The sequence below is a fragment of the Phoca vitulina genome, unplaced genomic scaffold (genome assembly GCF_004348235.1).
Source record: "Phoca vitulina isolate PV1807 unplaced genomic scaffold, GSC_HSeal_1.0 scaffold141, whole genome shotgun sequence".
NCBI classification, from domain to species: domain Eukaryota; kingdom Metazoa; phylum Chordata; class Mammalia; order Carnivora; family Phocidae; genus Phoca; species Phoca vitulina.
Genome location: NW_022589844.1, coordinates 44,161 through 62,442, shown reverse-complemented (window position 1 = coordinate 62,442; position 18,282 = coordinate 44,161). Strand labels below are relative to the sequence as shown.

At 46.3% G+C, this 18,282-nt stretch overlaps 1 protein-coding gene across 5 annotated transcripts in view; it reads left to right on the top strand.

Moving 5' to 3' along the window:
- Positions 1-15,104, top strand: part of LOC116628881 (urea transporter 1) — a 31,202-nt gene extending 16,098 nt beyond the window's left edge. For 3 of the 5 annotated variants that reach the window (XM_032399219.1, XM_032399220.1, XM_032399221.1), the window contains exons 4-9: positions 143-271; positions 2,031-2,223; positions 5,567-5,714; positions 5,898-6,032; positions 11,652-11,701; positions 13,027-15,104. In XM_032399219.1, the coding sequence (XP_032255110.1) occupies positions 143-271; positions 2,031-2,223; positions 5,567-5,714; positions 5,898-6,032; positions 11,652-11,701; positions 13,027-13,203 (832 nt within the window). In that variant the 3' untranslated portion in view covers positions 13,204-15,104. The remainder of the gene's footprint in view (positions 1-142; positions 272-2,030; positions 2,224-5,566; positions 5,715-5,897; positions 6,033-11,651; positions 11,702-13,026) is intronic. The other 2 variants (XR_004298668.1, XR_004298669.1) reach the window with 2 other exon arrangements.
- The last annotated feature ends 3,178 nt before the right edge of the window (positions 15,105-18,282 follow it).

The following is an 18,282-nucleotide window of genomic DNA, read 5'->3' as shown; positions in this document are numbered from 1 at the left end:
CTTTTACAGACTTTGGAATAAATTTCTAAATATAATCTCATTTCCTAATGGGAATATGATCGGAAAGTTGCAAGAATCATTTATGTGCAAGTCCAGCCAGTGTCCACCCAGGACGTGCCCACGCTGTGCCTCTCGCCCGCAGGTCAGCAATCGCCGCAGGACTCCAGGGCTACAATGCCACGCTGCTGGGAATCCTCATGGCTGTCTTTTCAGACAAGGGCAACTATTTCTGGTGGCTGTTATTCCCTGTGTCTGCTATGTCCATGACTTGGTAAGTTGTACCTGGGTGTCCAAAATACCTTTTAAAAAAAAATATGTGGGGGGAGGAGGGAATGGAGAGTTACTGTTTAATGGGTACAGAGTTTCAGTTTTGCAAGATGAAGAAAGTTCTAGGAATGGACAGCAGTGATGGTTAGACGACAATGTGAATGAACTGAATGCAAGTGAGACCGCAGACTTTAACATGGTTAACGTGGTCGATTTTATGGTACATATGTCTAACAGTTTTTAGCAAAATAATTTTTTAAAATTTAGATTCGGTTTATGTCTATTGGAAACAGGAAGCATCAAACACACTGATGCGTGTGACCTTCCATACACACCTCATCCCCCTCCGCCCATCCCCTGAGATTCTGATGTAATTGGTCTGGGCTGTTGCCTGGGCACTGGGAGTTTTAAAGGCTCGCAGGGGTTTCTAAAGTACAACCAAATTTGAGAACCATGCCCTCCATCAGCGGTCCTCCACCGTGCACACTACCGAATCACCAGCAGGGCTTGTGAAAACACAGCCTGCGGCCCCCCTCCCCAGGGCATCTGATTCAGTCCATCCAGGATGAAGCCTAAGAATCTGCATTTCTAACCAGTTCCCAGGTGAGGTGGCTGATCCAGGAACTACACTTTGAGAACCACTGTACGTGCCTATATGAACTCTCCTTATCCACCTGCCCCTGCTGCCTTCAAAGAATTTCGTTACTGAATTCAAAAAAATCCTTCAAATTAGTTTCTTATGTCCTTTTTTGTTTGTTCTTTGGAAGCATACATTTCCTTCTTACTATGGCACATTTAGGATATAAAACACGAATACCCACACGAATGAGTAGTGTAGCCCACTCTGCACAAAGTCTGCAGCGCCCCCCCACCCCCGGCCTGCATCCACAGGCGTGTGCGAGAGAGTCTGCGGGCAGAGCCAATCTGAGCGGGAAGTAATTTCCGAAAAACAGGCTCAAGGACAGGAAGTGGGTCATCAGCAGGGACTCCCCACACCCCCTCCCATAATCTGGAGTTCTGACCTTAGTGATGGGCTAACAAGTGAGAGCCCAAAAGGGCCCAGAGACAATCTCATCTAATCTAATCCAGTCCCCCAGACTACAGACCAGGAAATGGAGGAGTAGTTCCTTGCCAAAGGTCACATAGTTCATCAACTATTCCTGACTTAAAGCTGTTCCTCCCCTTCCTGCTCCCCCTCCCACCCCGAGTTTAAGATCTTTTTCCTCCAGCCCACACCACCTTACATCCTCCCTTGGATAATTGTTTCTCTTTTTCAAAAATAGATATACTAAAGACTCATGAAGATGATACAGAAATTCAAGATGGCGGTTGCGTCTGGTCAGGAGGGAGGGGCTCATGATCATGTACCATGATCAAGTAGGTTACACAGGGGGCTCTAACTGTGTATTTTACTTCATGTCTAAAATACTTCAAAAATATTTCTAAAACCTAGATTTCATAAGTCTCCGTGAGCAACCCCAGAGTATAGTTTTTCAAAAGCCAAATAAGCGAAGAGTTGATTTTTGACTTCATGTAAGAATTATTCTCTGACAGGATTTATTCCACGCGTGTTTGTTTTTTTGTTTCAGTTCGGGCTTTTTGGTTTTCTTTCTTTTTCCCCTTTTAAAAGTTTGCTGAAACAACAGCACGTTAGCATTTTGCCCATGAAACAAAGCCTCTCCCCAGTGTAGAGATTCAGTTTGTCAAATGACTTGTCACATGCATGTTCTTCCATTCTGTTTTGTGGTTGTTGTTGTTATTAGTCCAATTTTCTCAAGTGCGTTGAACTCCTTGTTCTGCAAATGGGACCTCCCCGTCTTCACGCTGCCCTTCAACATGGCATTATCAATGTACTTATCGGCCACAGGACATTACAATCCATTCTTCCCAGGCAAATTGTTCAAACCCGTGACCGCCGTTCCCAATATCACCTGGCCTGACCTCAGTGCCCTGCAGGTAAGATACGCTGTCTTCTTGCATTCCTTCCTGACTCTGGAAGACACTCAGTGTCCTCCTGTTTAATTGTTCTTGGGCATCAGAGCCTGATGGAGACTCGGCTTGCTGTCTTCATCTTGCCCCCTAAACCATTTGTTCTACTCCAAAGCTTTGGGCTCTAAGGGTTTGTTTATTATTATCATTGAAGTATAGTTAACATACAGTGTTATATTAGTTTCAGGTGTACAATATAATGATTCAACAATTCTATACATTACTCAGTGCTCATCAAGATACCTGTACTCTTAATCCCCTTCACCGACTTCACCCATCCCCCCACTCACCTCCCTCTGGTAACCACCAGTTTGTTCTCTGTAGTTAAGGGTCTGGTTTTTTATCTCTTTTTTTTTCTTTGTTTTAAAGAGTTTTTTAAATGACTGCTCAAAGCTAAGTTCCCCCCTCTTTTTCTAAAATCCAGTCCGGAGTATAGCTCCATTGGAAATCAAAAACTCTGTTTCAAATTTGCCCCTTCTTTGGGTGGATGGGATGGGGGCCAGTCCTTGAGGAAGTGCCTTGAGCCTGGAGTTAAGCCCTCCATGACCTGCCTCCTCTGATCAAAAGAGCTGGCAGCTTACTGTTAGGTCTCATTAAAGAACCTCTCTATTCTGCTTTTTCTTTGGGTAGATCTCAAAGAATATGTACAATAATTCATGGTTCTCAAGTTTTGGTTGCCATCAGAATCATTGTTTTTAAATACCAACACAAGCTCCACCTCAGACTCCCCAAATCATAATCTCTGGGGAGGGGGCCTAGGAACCTGTATTAACAAGCTGCCTAAATAATGGTGATGTGGGCCAGGGTTTGAGAACCACAATCATAGGCTGTATTGCATGTATCTCTTTACAGGTGTGCACAGAGAGAATTGCCATTTTTAAAAAACCTGGCTCACTCCTGTTGGTGTTTATTTAATAACTCTGTTGAAGGTTTTTTGACTAAGAGGACGCTTAAAATCAGAGGAAAACAAACAAAAAGCACCTTTTTGATGTGCAAAAGCCTGGCTTTCCCACTCTCAGGTCACATAACCCCTTTTGCTGTCCTCTTTGCTGAGCCATCAAAATGCGTGAGGAGCTCAGGCAGGCTTTTCTTTACAATCTTGCCCAGAAAATAAATGGGAGCTTTTGGAAATAACTTAGAAAATCAAATGCTTATTCGAACCTACCCACAAAAAATAATATTATAGTGTTAATTGATCTATCTAGGGGCGCCTGGGTGGCTCAGTCGTTAAGCGTCTGCCTTCAGCTCAGGTCGTGATCCCAGGACCCTGGGATCGAGCCCCACATCGGGCTCCCTGCTCCGCGGGGAAGCCTGCTTCTCCCTCTCCTACTCCTCCTGCTTGTGTTCCCTCTCTCGCTATGTCTCTCTCTGTCAAATAAATAAATAAAATAAAATAAAATAAAATAAATTGATCTATCTAAAACTTCCCTGTCCAATATAGTAGCTATTCGGCCCCACGTGGCTATTTTAACTTAAATGTGAAATTCATTACAATGAAATAGAATTAAAAATTCAGTTTCTTAGCCTTACTAGCCACACTTCAGGCACTCAGTAGCCACGTACAGAATATTCGCCACCATGGAAGGTCTGTTGGACGGTACTCATCTGCGGAAGTGAGGGTCTTCTCCTCACTCTGAGCTACCACCCCAACATCAGCACCCTTCTTTCCCATCTCGCCCGACTCCCCGCCTCCCTGGCTCCCTGAGGGGTAGTTCTGCCATCAGTTCTGAGGGGGAAGCCTATGTTAGTCTTTGCCTGTGTCAAGTTCCCCAGTCTAGACAAACAGGAAACGATCTTGTGTAGACATGAAGATCCACCGTGAGCTGGAAAATTCAGGGTCCATCTTAGGATAGAATCAAACTCACAGTCTGGTCCTGTGCTCTGCACAAGGACCGGAGCAGGGTTTGCAAGCCAGTGTTAGATCCCACCGAATGCATGAGGGGAGGGGGCAGGTCCTCATGCCACAGCAGGGTCCCCTGTAGCAGAGTCTGCCTCCCCAAGGTCACTCAAAAGATGTACGTGTGATGTGGGGCAAGTAAATGGACTTGGTCACAAAGGAGCCTAATGTGGCTAATTATGCCTCTCCTGGCCCGACCAGAAGTGCCATTATAAAGAATTATTATCTGTTAGCTTCAATCAAACCCTGTACCTTCCCGAAAACTGCCATTCTGTTGAGCACATAGCTGACATCAGGCCTCAGCCAGAACAGAGAACTGGGACATTCACATGTGGTTTTGTTTGGAGGACTAACTGGCAGTTGTTGGTAAGTGGAAGAAGCCAATGATATTCTGGCTTAAATTAATACATGTTCTGTGATTCCTCAGCTCAATTCACAGCGCTCACCATAGCACGTACCCTCCCCCATGTGAATTGTGTAAGACTGATGAATCACAGACCTATACCTCTGAAACAAATAATACATTATATGTTAAAAAAGAAGAAGAAGAAGAAGAAGAAGAAGATAGCAGGAAGGGAAAAATGAAGGGGGGGAAGTCATTGGGGGAGATGAACCATGAGAGACTATGGACTCTGAGAAACAAACTGAGGGTTCTAGAGGGGAGGGGGGTGGGGGGGATGGGTTAGCCTGGTGATGGGTATTAAAGAGGGCACGTTCCGCATGGAGCACTGGGTGTTATGCACAAACAATGAATCATGGAACACTACATCAAAAACTAATGATGTAAATGTATGGTGATTAACATAACATAATAAAATAAAATTTAAAAAAATTAATACATGTTCTAGTTAAGTATAAATAGGGTCCTGATTCCTGAACTTGCCGATAATTGCTTCTGAATTGTGGATAAGATAACCCAGCTCTGGGTCTCTGGCCTTAACAACCCAATTGCACGAAAGTAATAATACTTCTCTTGACCTTGGTGTGCACTAACGCGTTAGCCTGACAACCGATGGACAGTTAAGAGCAGCGGAAATGTCAGCCGTGGTCCCTGCCGTCCTCACTGGGAGACTCGGCAGGTCATCGCCACCCGGGGTGGGGGGGGAGTGAGACCACCCGGGAGCCTATCAGCCACCAAAGCCAAGTGGCCGTGCGCACAGCGGAGCCCCCGAGCAAAGGGGAATCCTGAGAAGGCAGGCTCAGCATTCTCCAGGGGCGGGTGGATCTATCTCTCAGGATAAAGCAGAAGAATGAGATTTCTCTGTCAAGAGAAAGAGACTTTTAAAAATGAGTAACACTGACCTGGGAAGACGAGAAACGCTAACTCTAACATGACACTGTATGCGCTTGTGGGGGTCCCGCGGCTTTCTGCTCAGTTGTGTTAATGAGCTCATTTTCTAAATCGCTTTGCAGTTATTGAAATCGCTGCCCGTGGGTGTGGGCCAGATCTACGGCTGTGATAACCCGTGGACAGGGGGCATTTTCCTGGTCGCCCTTCTGCTCTCCTCCCCACTCATGTCCCTGCATGCTGCCATCGGGTCGCTGCTGGGGATAGCGGCAGGTGAGCAAACATTGAGCAGCTCCTGCCCCGCATGCCTCCCCTCAGGCATCTTCCAAACGCCAGGCTTCCTTGAGGGCTCTGCTTCCCAGGGACCAATGGGACTAGCTTCCCCCACCCCTGGCCTCCTTCCAGAGCATCCTGCCTTTGGTGCCCAGCCCTGACTTCACCTGTCTCACCTAATAGGACTCAGTGTCTCGGCACCATTTGAGAACATCTACCTTGGACTCTGGGGTTTCAACAGCTCTCTGGCCTGCATTGCAATTGGAGGAATGTTCATGGCTCTCACCTGGCAAACGCACATCCTGGCTCTTGCCTGTGGTGAGTATTCCGTGCACTGGCGGGAGGGTTGCTCATAACTATGGGATCAGTCCACACAGTACAAAGGGACTGTATGAGACGCTGGGGCCGCGGTTCCAGTGTGGGCCCCCGGCTGTCTGCATGTGTGAGCAGGACAAGTGGCGTCCCCTCCCCGGGAGGGTTAAGCTCTGCTGTGCCCTCCTCATTGGCTGTCGTGAGGACAGGAGAGCCTGTTGAGTCGGGTTAACCATTTTGCCATCTGTATATGGGGGAGGGGGAGGGGGGAGGTAGAAACTTGACTCATCCTATTTCTTCATACTCATCGTTTGACCCAAGAAACTAAGATGAAATGACTCGAGCTAGATACAGAGCCATTCCTCCTGCTGAATCAGGTAGGACTACATGTGGCCCTTTGAGAATCACAAGAATCTAGCTGTTCTCACACTTCAGGGAACGTCAGAATCACCTGGAAGGCTTGTTAAAACACAGATGGCTGCCCCCCGCCCCAGTACCCCGTGTCTGATTCCCCGTTCGAGGTAGGGAGGAGTTGGCATTTAAAGAGGGCCAGACAGTGCCGCTGCTGGTGCTCTGGGGGCCACATCTTGCACTGTGTTCACGGCTTCTGACCCCGGTATTCTAGCCAGCCTCGGCCTGTCAGAGCTAGGAGAGGTTCTGCAGATCTCCGCCCCAGCCCCCTCATTTTACTATTGGGGTTCTGAGGCCAGAGAGGTAAAGTGATGTGCTGAAGGGCATCCAGTCAGTTAGGGTAAATGCAAGCCCAGAATCCACATTTGCTAACAACCTCTGGAATTACATCCACCCAAACCCCAGCTTCCCTGTGGCAGCATTCAGGCCTTGAGGTAAAAACAGAGCTCAAGTGATTTAGATTTGAAAAGCTAATGGATTTCTCAGGCCCTTGTAAAGGGGAGGTTTATTCACCCAGAGCCTCTGGCATCCCTAATCCAATACAAAGTAAAAGTATTTAAGATAATCTGTTAGAGTGCAGGGAATGACCCTCCCTGGGGGATATGCGGGGCGGAGGATGGTGGAAGGTGCAGAAATCATTCCTAACCAATAGAAATATTTGTCTAGAGTCAGTTTATCACCAGGTGAATCAATCCAAGTTATCTAAGCTGCTACTAAAATGTCAGATCACAAATATACATACACAATGGAATACTACTTAACCATAAAAAAGAATGAAATCGTGCAACTTGCACCAACACGGGTGGACCTTGAGGGTATTATGTTAAGTGAAATAAGTCAAACAGAGAAAGATAAATACCATATGATTTCACTTACATGTGGAATCTAAAAAAACAAACACAACAAAGCAAAACCCAGACTCAGTAAGTACAGAGAACAGATTGGTGGTTGCCAGAGGTGGGGGGGGGGGGTTGGTTGTGAATGGGTAAAGGGAAGTATACATTTCCAGTCATAAAATAAATGCCATGGGGGTGTCATATACCACATGAGGAATAGAGTCAATAATATTGTATTAATTTTGTGTGTGTGGCAGATGGTGACGAGACTTCACCGAGCTGAGCATTTCACAATGTATACAAAGGTAGAATCACTATGCTGTACACCTGAAACTAATAGAATATTGTATGTCAATTACACCTCAATTTAAATAAAAAAGATAAAAGAGTAGACCACATGTCAGGCAGGATTTAGAATGGATTCCTGCACTGGGCAGGAGGTGGGACTGAGGATTTCTAAGGCCTCATTCAGTTTCGATCTCCCGAAGCTGTAGCAGGGTTAACACATCTCAGGTTGCCAGGGTGGTACCACGTCCATGTCATTTTGCCCCCTTCTTTGTAGTACACAGCTGTTCCACCAACTAAGCCCGTCAAAACTCTTTGCTCATTTTCCCACATCTGTTCACAAGCTTAGGGCAAGGGAGAAGACAGATTACGTGCCACCTGAGCTAGGCCAGGTTAGAAGCTTTATTGTGAGATTGTTTGAGGTTTCAAATCTTTATTCGAGGTGCATACCTTTATGTGTCTGGGTTGGCAGGAACAACAAATACATACTAAATGTTCATGAAACAGCCCAGACAGTATTAGGAAGAGCTAGGGGCTCAGCAGCGTAGATCCCAGAAGTTGCTCTGTACGGAGAGTGTTACGGTCCAGGGCAGAAGCCAGGTGGGTGAGAGAAGCCCACGGAGACCATATGAATATTGGGAGGGGAACAAGGACATGTCTACAGTACCAGAGTCTCTGGGGGAGCATCACAGTTCAGAATCATCAAGAAGCACCTCTTAGAGAAGGTGGCTTCTCTGTACGTCCTAAAAATCGAGAGGAGGAAGTCTGGTTGGTGGAGGGGGAGGTCCGGGCCAGCACGGGGACGGCCTGAGCACATCCTTCAAGATCAAGCAGACACTGTTTTGGACACAAGAGTTGCTGATGAGATCTTGACAGAGTGTGGAAAGGGATGAAGCCAAAGATGTTTGCAGATGGGTTTCCTCAAACCAGGAATATCTTCATTATTTTCTTCACTATAGGTGTAGTAGAGGCTTATTGTATAAGACAAAACAAACAAAAACTCAATAAATACAGAAGAGTATAAAGCAGAAAGTAAAAACATTCCATCCCACTCCCTCGATACAACTTTTTTGCCTCCCTCTTACAAGGACTCTGTGGTTACACTGGGTCCACTTAGATAATTCAGCTAGTCTCCCCATGTCAAGATCATTAACTTAATCACAGCTGCTAAGCCCCTTCTGCCCTGTAAACTAACATATTCACAGGTTCTAGGGATTTGAACGGGAACATCTTTGGGGGCCGTTATTCCGCCTATCGCACCTACCTTCCTTTGGACAGGTCAGATTTTCTCCACTGGTGTAGCATACGGTTAGGGCAGTATACAGAATTAGCGGAGAGCCCAGACCCTGGGGCCAAAATCCTAGCTCTGTCCATTTGAATTTCAATAGATGCCACATTCACCCCCACAGAGGCCATACGGATTTCCCCTGCCACGGACAATGTGCGAGAGTGGCTGTTTGATCCACACTGGGTCCTGCCCCTCTCCGTCTTTGGACAGAAAGTGTGGAGGCAGACCTCCAGCCCCTCTTGTAAAGCAAGTCTCACATGGAAAATGTCACAGCAAGTTCCAGCTTGCCCACATCACCCTGACCCTGCCAAACGAGAGACCAACTCTGCCAGCCAGGGAAAATAAATAACAGACATTTATTACAGAGTTGCTCTTTCCCTGGTTCCGATGGCGTTATCAGAAGAGCAGGGAAGCTCTGATAGAGCCTGGCAGGGCCGCCTGCCCTGCCTGGAAACCGGAAACTGCCCACCAGGGAATTCCTCAATTTTGTTATTTTGTCAGCGCAAACTGGAGACACATTTTGTCTCTTTTTGGTTTCTTTTGGGCGGGGGGGGGTTTATTATTTAGAGATGGGGAGGGGCAGAGGGAGAGAGAGAATCTTAAGCAGACTCCACGCCCAGTGCAAGCCCAAGGCGGGGCTCGATCTCAGGACCCTGAGATCATGGACCTGAGCTGAAATCAAAAGAAGGGGGTTAACTGACTGAGCCCCCCAGGCGCCCCGACATTATGTCCCTTTTCAATGCTTGGGTTGCCCTAGTAGGACTGGCCCACGGCAGTCTGCTAGGACGGACACTGTCTGCTCAGCACTCAGGGCCTTTCTGTCCCTCGGCTGCCCAGAGCACTGTCAGAGTCATCGCCTACACCCTGTGGTGTGCAGACTTTCTCCTCTAATGGGAGGCTCTCCCGGTCCCACTCAGCAAGCCTTAATTGATGGCAGCTACTGTTAGACAGTCTGATGCTCTTACTGTGGAAAGAAAAGCAACTTGTCATCGGAGACCACTTGGAAGGAGCCTAGCAGGAAGAGACCGGGGCGGTAACTGTGCCTTCCAGGTGCGACCCGTGTGAAAAGAAGAATGGCAGTAAGGACTCATGGGCTCAGGGGAGGTCTCGGAGAAGAGCCGGTACCCAAGAGAGCAGGGCAGAGTGTTCTGGTGCTTACCCGAAGGCAGTGAGTATTTGTTGAATGAGTGAGGGAAGGAAGGAAGGAAGGAAGGAAGGAAGGAAGGAAGAATGAAAGGGGAAAAAAAAGAATGAAATTATCAAAACCAAACAAAGAAGCTCTTCCAAACCAAGCCGCTGCCCGCTTCTGCTCAGAGCTGCATCGTGGTCCCCCCCCCCCCCCCCCAGGGACATGGATGGGTTGACAGCGGCTGTTTGTGGAAATACAAGACTGCATTTGAGATTCATCTCCTCCCTGTAAAGCGCATCGTCAAGTTGCCCTTTTACAGACGATAATACTAGATTCCCAAGTTCAGTGATTTTTTTTGTACAATAAAATGGCAGAGCTGGGGTTTGAAGCCCAGGCTGTTTCCAAGACAAGCCTTTCCCCCTAGCAGGAGACAATTCAGATGTGAAAAAATGAGGTATACTGTTGAACAAAAATACCAGGATAAAAAGACCAAAGATTGATGAAACGATGGTAAAGTAAATAGGATCAGAGTCCCTCCCCCCACTTCCCACCCTGCCCCCCTGGGGGCTCATGTCACTTCTCCCTGCCCTGGAGGTCTAGGTGGTGGGCATGTCTAACAGAGCCAGCCATGGCCCAGGGGGCTGGGTGGCCAATGCACGGTCATTCTGCAGCATGCCTTTGTGAAACCTGAGCTTCCCTGAACTTCCCCGAGCCCCCTCTTCAACTGATGATTAGCTACTTGAGATCTTTGTGTGTGTTGTTTTACGTTGAGGGTCACACATAGACTCAAATTACCTACTTTAAGATCCATGCTCACTCAGAGTAAATAAAAACACAGCATATGAATTCATTGGCCTATATGCCAATCTTAATGGTATTTGGAACAATGTTCTTATGGGAAGAAATCCCAAGTTTGTGGTCAGTTTCTGCTTTTTATTTTTTTATACCATGATTTTTTTGTAACTGTGAATTCTAACCATTAATATGAGACTCCTAGATGCATATATTGTGATTGCACAGAAACCATGCTATCTCAAGAAACATTCATACGTTTCATTTTTTTTAAGATTTTACTTATTTTAGAGAGAGATAGAGAGCAAGTGGGGGAGGGGCAAAGGGAGAGGGAGAGAGAGAATCTCAAGCAGACTCCACACTGAGTGTGGAGCCCAAAGTGGGGCTCGACTGCACAACCCTGCGATCATGACCTGAGCTGAAATCAAGTGTCAGACGCTTAACAGGCGCCCCCATCATTTCAATTCAACTATGCTCAGATAAAATAACAGGGAAGTTAATTTGCCATAGAAGGCCTTTTCCTTAGGGATCAGCAATAATAGCAACAGAATAGTAACCACAGAAAACTCCCTTTACTGAGTACCTCTTACTGTGTGCTAAACCCAAGTATTATCTCCTTTCATGATGACACCAACCCCGTGAGAAATTCCTATCACCTCTATTGAGCACGTGAGGAAGTGGAGGCTTAGAATGGGGGCCACCAAGCTCCTAAGTGGTGGAGTCTGGATTTGAACCCAGAGCTGCCGACTGGAAGCTCCTACTTGTAACCAGGGTGCCGAGCTAGCTGGTGAAACATGGATTTCCAGGAGATTTATACCAGAAAGCAGTCTTCCCTATAATGAAAAGTGCACCTACTAAGTCTTGTTGTTCCCTTCTTTTTGTAGCTCTGTTCACAGCCTACCTTGGAGTCAGCCTGTCCCACGTGATGGCTGTGGTGAGTTGGCTTTAATCTCGCTTTATCATCAGCATGGTTGATCCGTTTTCAGTGATGTGGAAACCCTCCTGGGGTCCCCCAGCAGGAGCCAGGGCTGCGGTCGCCACGATTTTCCCGTCTCCTGGACCTGCCTGTTCACACACCTGCTAACATCATAGTAAATTTTAGTCCAAACTACAATCACTGGGCTTGCTAAAAAAAACCAGATAAAAAAAAACAAAAAAATAAAAATACCAGATTGCATAATTTAAAGAAGTGAAAGGCTGTATAACATATTTATCAAGTTCCTACTCTAACTCTGAGGGTCAGGGAACTGACTTTAGAATATCTTCTACTTGAACAGAAAGCCAAAACCAGGTAGTGGTTGAGAAATCAAGAAAGGGAGGAAAAGGATAATTGCCTACAGACCCAAATGGTTTGGGTTTTGTTTTTAATTGAGCCATTCGTTTTTCATACCCCTTGTCTTTTTTAAACCCCTCGTCAGTCGTCAGTAAGACGTACTTAGACCCATGTCCTAGCTGAATTATTTAATAGACAAAATCGTTGCCTGTTTAGTGCCTCCTTCCTTTTCAGCACTGTCTTGCCCTTGACCTTCTCCAGAACTGCATGAGTTGCCAAGAACAGCCCAGGGGATGGGGCGCCTGGGTGGCTCAGTTGTTAAGCGTCTGCCTTCGGCTCAGGTCATGATCCCAGGGTCCTGGGATCGAGCCCCGCATCGGGCTCCCTGCTCGGCGGGAAGCCTGCTTCTCCCTCTCCCACTCCCCCTGCTTGTGTTCCCTCTCTCGCTGTCTCTCTCTCTGTCAAATAAATAAATAAAATCTTTAAAAAAAAAAAAAAAGAACAGCCCAGGGGAAGGACCTCCCCTCCAAGAGCTTAGAGTCTGTTTGGGAACTGGAATGAAAGGAAGGGAAGTCCAAGACTGGTCTGGGTGGGAGTCAGGAGGAGAGAGGTCACCACAGGCCAAACCAATCAAGGAGGGCCCTGTGGGTGTGGTGAGGGGTCAGGAGCCCCTGGGAGCTTGCGGAGTGACACCTCTGGCTGCCTGGGCTCATCTCCGCACATGTGGTGTAGGAAGCCTGGCTGAATGAGAGGAGGGAAAGATGCACAAGGTGGACGTGCCACTGACCACCGGAGGAATGGACAGCAACGTTTCACCTGCTAAATGCAGTCCGATTGGGCCCTTGGACTCGGTCCCAGTGGGCAGAAGCCGAGTCCAGATCGGCGGCCCAGGGACGCATCCCCCTGCGCTGAATGAGAATAGGATGAAGGGTGGTGCTCTGTGACGGGATCTCAAAGGAGCATGTGGTTTGTGTCTTCCTCTTCAGGTGGGATTGCCGGCTTGCACCTGGCCCTTCTGTTTGGCCACACTACTGTTCCTCTTGGTGACCACGAAAAATGCCAACATCTACAGGATGCCCCTCAGCAAAGTCACTTATCCTGAAGAAAACCGCATCTTCTACCTCCAAGCCAAGAAAAAAAGGATGGTTGAAAGCCCTTTGTGAGGGCAAGCCCCACCCACAGCCCAGGTCCCAAGGGGGGACTGACCGACTGCCCCAGGTGACTCCCAGGGTCTCGGCAAACTGCTGTTTTTCATTAGCAACAACATTCACACTGACCCATTGGCAATCTGCTCTTAGGCTCATTTCTGTGGCTTTCTTTTAGACTCCAGGAACACCCCCAAACATGTGAGAGACGCGTCCAGATGGTCTGCCCTGGTGGGGCGCCGGTGCTAGACATGTAATCTATTCATAAAGTCAAATGCTCCAACGGGAAGAAGACGTGAGACCAGAGCTTGTTATTTATTGATACTCTTGGTGTTTGGTTGGCTACATGATGTTAACAGTATTAAAAATTAAGCTCTACAAACCAACGAAGGCTTCAGTGAATGGAATTCATGGTCACAAAATCAAAGTCAACCCAGAATTCTCCGATAAGCGGTTTGACTCGTTTAAAATCAATACAAGTTATGCGGGACGGCTGTAGTGCCCACAGCTCATTCTCCAGCTCCTGGGCAGAAGGGCCTGGATGCTGCCCTGTGTGTGTGTGGCATTCTCCTACAAGGAGGTGGTTGATTCTTTCCAGCTGACACAGCTCTAGGAGGGAGAAAGGGGTTTTATTAGTCAAAATTATTTTGTAGTGTTATTTTTCTTAGACATCGCAAAGGATGTTTTAGATAAAGTTTATGATCTTTTTCTTATGAGAATGGATTTGTTTTTTCAATGAGGTAAAATAAGAGAAGTTCCTGGCTTCACCAGTTCCTAGATATTAACGAAAAGTTGCATTTTTATAAAATACTTGGCATAGCCATTTTTACTTTAATCCCCAAGTTGATTTCGTAAATGCCAGGAATGCATAGAACCAAGTCATCAACATCCAAGGCCCTTTAAAACCACATTTGCAATTCATCTGAGGATGTCTTATATCTTATAAAGACTGAAAGTGAAGGTCAGATTGTTTCTGGGTGCTTGGAAGTTGTTGAGTTTCTTACTTTAAAAAAAAAAAAAAATCATTATTTTCTGCAGGCTCAAGATATCCTCACTCAGAAACCTGACAAGACATACCGGTAAAGGGTTCTCCTGTTTTGTTTTGGTTTGGTTTTTTGTTTGTTTTAATCTTAAAGTTATCAGTCCTATAAACATTCTATACCCAAACATGCTGAGGATGCCGTGGAAAGTTCCGCTCACTACCTTCTACTTCAGTCTATATCAGTTCAGTATTTTGGAGGATTCAAAAAGAGAAATCGTGAAAGCTTAAAGGCTTTTTTTCCCCTTTGGGTTTGCAGCGCTCAGTGCAAAACACACAGTGTGCTGCACAAATAAACAGAAGAGGGGAAGGAAACCTACAAATATCTGGGGAGAAGTCCACTTCTTCCTTTTCTCGGGAACACAAACATTGTTCCAATTTAACAACCCTGTAACCAAAGCCTTTTGAAGCCCTGAATTTGCAACTGTCATAGAGTCATGTGCATTCCTGTGGAAAAACTAAATTTTCATTGTTCAGACAGAGATCTCCCTTGTTAGGGAATTTGTGAAATAAGATTTGGGAGGGGGGGGTCGGGGGAAGGACACAAAAAAGCAAGCAGAACCAAAGATAACCAGGAGTGAAGAACCTGGGCCGTGGTTGAGCGAACCAGAGCTTCTAACGTGTCTTCAGGCCCATCTTCACGAGGAGCTCTAGAGTGTTCTCTGTGCCTTCTCCTGGTGGGCTCACAGAGACGTGTAAATAGGAACATTCTAAAGCCTTGTACATTGTCTAATTTAAATGGTATTAATTTTCTCAAGCTATTTTTGTTACTATTATCCTGAAATGAAGTGAGTAATTTGTTAGTTTTCTTAGGGATCACTTGTATTCTTTCCTATTGTCCGTATAACCAATTTCCAATTAAGAATATGAATAAAATTATACTCACAACTCAGTTTTGTGTAAATTTTGTTTAAAAGTCACATAGGCCTTTTATTGCTATCGTGGATATTAACAATCACATGCATACGTGTGTATTGCTTAGAATTGCTTATATTTTGATGTGCTGGTATCCTTATTCCTTTCTTATACTGGTAACACCAGATGTGTAGTTGAGCAAACCCTGTTCAACTCAGAGGTATGGACCCATCCCCGTGGGTCTCCTCTCAAGTCCGCATCGTTCTCCTCGCTCAGGGATGAGAATGGGTTACTTAGGGCAGTCACTGATGTTCAGGGCACACTCTTAACACTTTGAGATGACTATCCAGGCAGCTTCTATGCATGCCATAGAGGCCCCGGGCACCCCCCCACCCCCGGACTGAGGCTGGGCACACCTAAGCGGTCAGCCGTCCTAGGAGGAACGTTACCCCTGAGGGTGAAGCCACGCCACACTCCTCTCTCCCACCTCCCTACATCCACAGCTAGCATGTTTGAAAGAAAACATGGCAAGAATGGAAACTCACTCCAAGGTTCAAAAGCAACCCAAACAAGAAATAAGAGAAGGCGACAGTGGATTAGCCCCATTGGAGTGCCCTCTGTCAAAACAAAACCTCTCCAAGGGGCGCCTGGGTGGCTCAGTCAGTTGGGCGACTGACTCTTGATTTTGGCTCAGGTCATGATCTCAGGGTTGTGAGATGGAGCCCCGCCTCGGGCTCTGCCCGGGGTGTGGAACCTGCTTGAGATTCTCTCTCTCCTCCTTCCCAACTCCCCCCACCCCAGCTCACGCACATGTGTGCATGCTCTCTCTGTAAAACAAACAAAAAACAAACCAAAGAAATACCTTCTCCTACCTATTGTTTCAAGACAGTAAATTTACGAGAGTGGTCTGGTCATTAAATGCCCCCTTTGGTCCGAGGTAGAAAACAGAGAGAAGGTTTTAAGGCTTTTCAGCTGAATATTACAAGTGCTATATAAAGTTACCCATGGTACCTGATTAACATGGAATATGTTGAGATAGGAGGTTAAGTTGACAGGAGATCAGGATTTTCCAAGATGGCTTCCTAGAGACAAACTTGCAGGAATATTTTTGAGGTGGTTAAGTACAGCGTGACGTTTTATGCATAAGAAAGTTTTCCGCCTTTCCTTTATTCCAACAACTTCCTTCTAAAAGGCTTTCGTCTTTAGAGTAAAACCTGCTTCTTGAACCTGCACTAACACTCCCCACCCCCAATCATTAGAAGGCTTGGAGCTTCAAGGCTATGGAATGCCATTCACTAACAGTCACCAGTACAGATCTTGAAGGAATTTAAACAAATATAGTAAATAATAGACTTTGAAAGAAGTGGATTTAAGTCCTTTAATAGTCTGCTTTCACCAGTCTGCTTTCATCTTAAAATAGAACTACAAAAGACATGTAGTAGATCAAAGCAGACATATGTGAAATCATCTAAAAGAAAAGACTGCTCCTGGGTCTGACCTTTACCTTACTAAGTGTTAACCAGGCAGGTGTTAACCAGGTAGGTGTTAACACAGCCAGAGCAAGCTTACATCTGATGGGAGGGCAGGTCAACCACTGAAGCTTAGGAGTTGCAGGCAGACAAAGGCAGGGGGTCTTCAGCTCTGGGAGTCATGGACCAGGAACAGGTGTCAAGGGAGACCCCTGTGGTGGAAATGGGCACACTGGGAGGAATCACAGTTTAGCAAATGTAATCATTTAGATCAAGAAGCTAATGCCCCTTGTCTGAGCCTGTACTCACAAGCTATTTGACTTCCTGTGTAGATTTGCCTTCTAAAGGAAACAATGCATTTGTCCATACTTGTGAATTTCTGACCTTCGATAGTTAGATTTCTCATTGTAATTAATAATTCCATTTTGATAATAGGTTTTTGTAAAGGTTTTTGTTTTTGTTTTTTGTTTTTTACATGTCACCAAAACCCAAATCACCCCATGGTGTTTCCAACGAAGTTAAATTTCTGAGGCTACAAAGATGGGTGGGGTGGGAGGTAGTCAGGGAAGGCCTTCCTGAGGGTGTGAGGTTTAGGCCTATACCTGAAGAGTAGGCCAGAGACGGGCAGGTGGAGGAAGGTGGAGGATGGAGGGAGCGGTGTTCTTGGCAGATGGAAGCTCGTGCATAAAGGGCTTGAGACAAGGAGATTGGTGGTTTCAAGAAGTGAGAGAAGACAGACGTGGCTGGACCACGGTGAGTGGAAAGGATTGGAGTGGATTTGGGAAATCAGTTAGACCATTGCAGTAACACAGGAGAGAGGTAGTTGGCTCAGACTCCAGTGAGGGCAGGGAGATGGAAAGAAGTTGATGCGTGTGAGAGACAAGAGGTGGAATCCTTAGGACTTGGTGATGGATCCATGTGGGAAGTGAGGGAGAGGGAAATGTCAGGATGACTTCCTGAATTCTCACTTGGATTACAGGGTGGATGGTGGTGCCACAGAGGGATGGGAGCACTGAAGAGTCACTTCTCCTCTCATGCTATACGTCTTCCTGTCCAATCCCATCTTTCCAGAGCCTTAATCCAGACTCTTTGTCTATGGGGACTGTTCCAAAAGTATCAAGTTCAACACATCCAGGGCAAAACTCATCTTCTTCAACTACTCTGCTCTCCCCTCTGTGCTGAGTTATGGGGAAGGGTAGCACCCTCTAGCCTACTGCTCAAGCCAGAAACAGTATGCCATTTTTAGCTTCATTCTTTCACCTCTAGGCAATAGCCAAATTCTAGGGATTTTACTTCCCTGATAGCCCCCATTGGTTCATTAATTGGCAAATATTTATTGAATGACTATTTATTACCTAATGGGAATTGGGACTGCCATAGTGAACCAGATAGTCATGGCCACTGCCCTCACAAGAACCTTATGAGGTGAACTGACAAGTAAATGAGTAAAGGGAGTAGCGTGGCGATGAGATGAGTAAGAGGTAGCTGGACAACAAGGTTGAAGAAAGAGTATTTCAGTGACTTCTTCCTTCTAAGAAACAGAAGATAAGAACATATCATTAAATACCAGGCATCCATACTGGTCAGCATGCTTTTGGTAGCAAGTAATAGAACAACAGTGGTTTCACTCCTAAAGCAGAAAGTTCTGTTCCAAGTTTAGTGAAGCTGCACAACAGTGTCATCAAGGACACGACGTCCTGCTATCCTCCTCAGCATTCTCAACACCCTCCAAAG